The following is a 5630-nucleotide window of genomic DNA, read 5'->3' on the forward strand; positions in this document are numbered from 1 at the left end:
CCCCCACCCTGTTCTTTCCGGGACATTTCTTAGCTTCCACACCTAGTACAATGTAACCAGAGGCAGGCTTCTCCCTGGCTGTCACCCAGAAAAGGATACAGTCTCAGGTTTTCTTGGGTTCTTGGAACTAACAGAGGCTATAGACATTTAAGTGAGAACTAAAGAGAGAATGCTGGGCTCTGAACTGAAGCAGTGTATAGTGAGTCCTAGTGAATTTAGAACAGTGAGGACATAAGTCCTGGTGGCTTGGGGATGAGGACTGGTCAGTGTGTTACCATTTAAGTGCTTGTGAGGAGGGGTAGCTGGCCTTATTTAAGCATTATCATCTAGAGCAGTCTCAGTTTGCACACAGTGTGCCAGATTTCTTCAAAACAGGATATTCTTAACTTTTTATGGACCCTTTCTTAGAGAAAATTCCCTGTGGTCTGCTGCACTGAGCTTCAGCACATGTTTAGTGGGCGTCTAATGGGCAGGGCAGGCCGCTGTTGGGAGAGGAGAGAAGAGGCAGGCGATTGCATTCTATAAAGGGTTAACTGCCTCCCGTTAAAGACAGGTTTATAGTGTGGTCATGTCCTAAATTACATAAAGGTCTTCTCTTTTAGAGCTAATTGGAGGCAACTTGAGCTCAGAGAAATGGAATCATTACCAACCCCAGAAGCAGTGCTATTTGGAAAAAAGACATGCTTGGGCTTTAGAGTCAGACTTGCGTTTCAGTCCCAGCTCTGCCCCTTGCTAGCCGGGTGACTTGGGCAGATCATCTTTCTGGGCCTGGGTTTGCTCATTAGTACAGCGAGGATGGAAATGCATCCCTAACAGGACTGTGTTAAAGACCACATGAGACCGTGGTTATAAAGCACCCAGCATACAGTAGGTGCTCGTTAAGTAGATCTGCTCATTTAATGAAGTATCTTAGAATGATTGGTGTCTGCCTTTCGCCTGGCCCAGCAGCAGCTCAGCTGAGGACTTCAATCCCCATTTGTTTTTCTCGATGCAGGAGGAGCCGTTCAGTTTCCATCTTCCCGAAACCCTCTTCAACATCTCCAGGTTCCTGCTGCACAGCCTGACCAAGGACACTCCCTTGGGCATTTCTAAAGTGTATCCTCTCTCTTACCCTCACCCTCTGTCCCACCTCTCTTGTCTAATGGCCCTGAGAAGTTCCTTCCAGAACACTTTGCTGGCAGAACCTTCCCTGTCTCCAACAGCCCTCGGGGAAGAGAGAGCTTACTCGGCTGCTGTTCAGCCAGGGAGGCTAAGGAACTAGTGCCAAGAGAAGATTGGTTTTCAGGGCTCTCTGGGCTACCCCCAGCACCAGGTCTCTGAGCAACACATTGTCCAAACCCTCCCAGAACCCACAAATGAGGGTTCTGACAAATGTAGGAAGCACCAGGCCTTTGGGCTTAGAATCTTGGACACTTCCCTGGGGAGGCGGGTGGGGGTTGTTTGTTCAGCCCAAGTTTATGGAGCAACTGTTATGCCCCAAGCACCTGGCCAGGCAGTAGGTGACAAATCTGTAGTCTAGTGGGGGAGGTGACAAGTATCAGGGCCTGGTTCCATGGGATGTGTGCAGGGTCCAAGGGTAGAATGAAGCTAAAGCTGGGGCCATGGCCAAGGAAGGCTGCCTAGAGGAGGTGACACCCATCCTCCAGGCTGGGGTAACCGGGAAGATGGTAGAGTTGATGTTCCAGAGGAATACCCAGCTCATGGAGAAGCATGAAGGTAAAGTGAGCATGGTGTGCGGTGGGGAGTTGAAGCCTTCCTCAGGAAGCCAGGCTGGAGAGGCTGTGGCCTGAAGGCCTCCTTCCTTCTCTGCTGGTGAAGACTGCAGAGGAGCTGTAAGCAGAGAAGGGGCTGAGAGCCAATGCTGCCAAAGACTACCAGGAAATGACTAAAATCTTTTAGGTACCGAAAGTCATAATTATCCCCTGTCCTCTTCTAAATCTCAGTATTCTCTCAGCCCCTTCCCAGCCTGGCCTTCTTTCTGTAAGGAAAAAGCTCTCCCAGGAGAAGTCTCAGAGGCACTAATGGGTGGCATCTCTAAAGGGTTCTAGGCCTATCATTTACATTTCAGAGGAAACTCCCTCAAATCAAGTGGTGCCTTCATCACTGAAACTCCTGCAGAGGTGTGGCCAACGCCACACCCACTGGGACCTCAGCAGCTGCACCCAACCTTTCTAGCAAGTTCTGTTCAAGTCAGCAGAGTTTGATTGAACCCCTGCCATGAGCTTCCCCCTGTGCTGTCTGCTGGGGACTAGAAATGGCTCCTGACACTGTCCCTGACTGAGGAGTCTCAGTGGAGTCACAGACAAAGAAACTCACCTCCACACTGGGGGTATGGGAAGCAGGAACCTCAGGGGCTGGATAGTGGGGAGGAGGCATGGGACTTGGGCCTCAACAGTTAGCTGAGGCGTTCACAGGTGGAGTGAGAAGGAGGGCAGGCCAGGCCTGGGCACAGCCAGGATTTGAGGTGACCTGAGATCGAACACAAAGACTTGTCAGCCTCAGACCGAGGAGCTCAGAAGAAGGCTCAGAAAGCAGAGGCTGCCATGCAGAAATTGCTATGGTCCTTGGGGAAGTGCAGGCAGAGAAAAGTGCGCTGTACCCAGTGCCCTTTGTGAGCTAGACCTGAGGGCAGCTCCCCAGACAGTCTGGGACCAGACGCCACAAGGCAGAGCTGGAGCAGCAGGGCATTTGGTACCTGGCATCTTAGGGCCTGGCTGGCAGGCTGGGCTAAGTTGGGAGAGCAATTTTGTCCTAGTCAGGGTATAAGACAAGCCATCATCAGGCCCAGAGAACCTTAGCAAAGTTGAAGTATTAATGGAAACTGCACTGCCTTTATCTCTGAAAAAAATCCCTGGGCCTTGATATCCGAGAAATACATTTACATACCACAAATGAACAAGCACTTCTCAGGCTCCTGCCCGTGCCCTTCTGGCACCAGTATGAGCTGTGTTCCAGCATGGGGCTCACTCTAAGAATAGGCAGTGCCAACTCTTGGGACCAGTGTGGTTTTTGCTTTCCTTAACCCTGTCATCGGCAGGAACACACTCTTCACTCTGGCCAAGCAAAGCAAGGCCCTGGGCGCCTACAAGCTGGCCCGGCACGCCTATGACAAGCTGCAGGGCCTGCAGATCCCCACCAGGTTCCAGAAGTCCATCGAACTGGGCAGCTTGACCATCCGCTCCAAGCCCTTCCATGACAGCGAGGTGAGGGCATGGCCCCCTGGGGGAGGAGGCTTCTCTCTGACCCCTTTGGATGTCTCCTGACGCTTTCTTGCCCGGCCCGGGTTCCATGTGAAAGACGGTTGCCATGCTCTCAGGGCTCTCTGCCCCCGCCCCTGCCTAAGCCCTAGCATGCCAACTCCTCCCTCTCTTCCCTCTCCACCTCCTCTGTTCTCTACTCAGCCCTTTGTGGTCTCGCTGTAGCCCCCAGTCCTGCTGAGCCCCCAACCCTGCCTTCCTTTGCTTCCCAGCCCTCCCAAGGCTCATTTCTCCTGTGGTCCAGACCACGTGGCTCTGCCTTCACCTCATCCTAGGGGCCCCTGCCTATCCCACCTTCCTTCTGGAATCAGGTTATTGCTGTCCAGTAAATCTACCCCATGTATCTGCAGCCCGGTCTGTGCCCCAGCCCTCCTTCCTACCCAACCAGCTACTGTCTCACAATCTCCTCCTTAAAGCTCAGAGCAGAGACTTGGCATCAAAAAGACATGGCTTCAGATCCTAGCTCTACAATTTCCTAGCTTTGTCTCAATCCTCAGAGCCTCAGTTTCCTCCTCTGTCAAATGGGGACATGCATAATAACTTTCCCACAGATGGCTGTGAGGATAAATGAGCCAGTGCAGGGGATGTGCTTAGCACAGTACCTGGAGCATAAGTGGCCACAGTTATTGTCATTCCTGCCAGGAGAACAGTGAAGGAGGCATTAGGAACAGTGGGTTCTAAGTGACAAGGCCTCCAATGTCTCTGTAGGTCCTTATTCTGCTTCGTGTGGCACAGAGCCCCAGGCCCAGTGCCCCTTCCCCACCCATTCACATGGTCTTTCCCCTTGTCGGCCAGGTCCCAGTCTGTGGTGCTTGTGTTTTTGTAGGAGCTGGTGCCCTTGTGCTACCGCTGTTCCACCAACAACCCATTGCTAAACAACCTGGGCAACGTTTGCATCAATTGCCGCCAGCCCTTTGTCTTCTCCGCCTCTTCCTATGGTGAGTCCGGCACATGTGGATGAGGCACCAGTGGATGGCTAGGCTCACTCTACCGCTTATTGGCCACATATGTCCTGATTTGTAAATTGGGGACAGTGTGACTGACACCCACCCTACCAGATACACATAGTCATTCAGGGTTCTCAGAGGCAGGACCCACGGTGCTGCCCAAACCTACAATAAAGCACCCACTCCTCAGGAGCTGATGTGAAGCTTTGCATAACATAAATGCCCCAGGAATAGAGGCCACTAGTCAGGCATTTGGTCTCAAGTCCCAACTCCTTCCATGTTGATGAAGGATCAGAAGCCCCTTTCCAGTGGCTGAGCAGAGGCCCTGCTGCTTCCCTCAGAGAGGAGCCTGTCCAGATATTGGGGGAAGGAGGGACTAAAAGCCCCCAGTTCTCATCCCCCTGCCATATACACACACAGGCTCATACCCTCACCCCACCCCTGGCTTTCCCTAGACATACTGTGGGAGAGGAAGGCAGTCCTGCTGTGTGCTCGTCTGCTTGCTTTCAGAAAAGCCTGCTGCTGGGTGGGGAAGGAACTCTGACCCTCTCCTCCCATGCTCCCTGGCAAGAGCATCCAGCCCCTATTTTTCCCCAAGTTGCCATCCCCAGCCCCTCCCTGTGCCCTGTGCCCTCCAGAGGTGCTACATCTGGTTGAGTTCTACCTGGAGGAGGGGATCACGGATGAAGAAGCCGTCTCCCTCATTGACCTGGAAGCACCAAGACACAAGCGTGAGAACAAATGGCAAGAGATCACGAGCAACAGTATCCTGGGCACTAGCTGAGCCCTGTGTGTGCCAGCTGAGGGTAGGGTCTGGGTGCGAGGAGGAGGCAGGGGGCCCTTGGAGGATGGCTGGGTCAGGTGGAGCAAGGGCATGGCAGGTCATTGCTGAGTGATTAGAGAGGCTCACATAGTGGCAGAGACAGGGGCCAGAAACGGGCAGAGAGCTGGCCAGGATGCAGAGAGGTGCAAGATTGTACAGCGCATGCCCACAGGTCCAGAAGTTGCCTGTGAAAGAGGAGATGGCACTTTGGCCTTTACCTGTGCTTAGTTCCCTGGAGGGCCTCCCACCCACCCCTGGCTCCTAAAAGACACTGTCCTTGCTTCTGGCTGTAGAGAGCTGAGGAGCAACTAACATGGCATATGACATTTATATTGGTGCCCTAGCTCTTCTAGTCAGGTCACTTTAACATATAAGGGACAGAAAGCACGACTCGAGAGGCCAAGCAAACAAAGGGGTATGAAGAAGCCTAGCCATATAGATGGACACTCAGCCAGATCCAGGTGCTCACTCTGTGCTGGCAGGATGCCATCTCCTGTTCTTTTGGCTCAGCTGTCCTCTGGGTGGCTTCCTTCTTGGGCAGCACCCACCTGCCCCATTAGCAGTGCTGGCCCTGTATCCTATCAGCCTTGTAACTCCTCAGAA

General features: G+C 53.0%; 1 protein-coding gene across 2 annotated transcripts in view; it reads left to right on the plus strand.

Annotated features, from left to right (window-relative positions):
• The window catches only part of IFT122 (intraflagellar transport 122), a 66865-nt gene that overhangs the window by 58317 nt on the left and 2918 nt on the right, over window positions 1–5630 (plus strand). For both annotated transcript variants that reach the window (XM_006917644.3, XM_006917645.3), the window contains 4 exons: window positions 995–1095; window positions 3038–3203; window positions 4084–4195; window positions 4843–4968. In XM_006917644.3, coding sequence (XP_006917706.2) covers window positions 995–1095; window positions 3038–3203; window positions 4084–4195; window positions 4843–4968 — 505 coding nt within the window. The remainder of the gene's footprint in view (window positions 1–994; window positions 1096–3037; window positions 3204–4083; window positions 4196–4842; window positions 4969–5630) is intronic.

Source organism: Pteropus alecto, unplaced genomic scaffold, assembly GCF_000325575.1.
Source record: "Pteropus alecto unplaced genomic scaffold, ASM32557v1 scaffold75, whole genome shotgun sequence".
In the NCBI taxonomy this organism is placed as follows: Eukaryota; Metazoa; Chordata; class Mammalia; order Chiroptera; family Pteropodidae; genus Pteropus; species Pteropus alecto.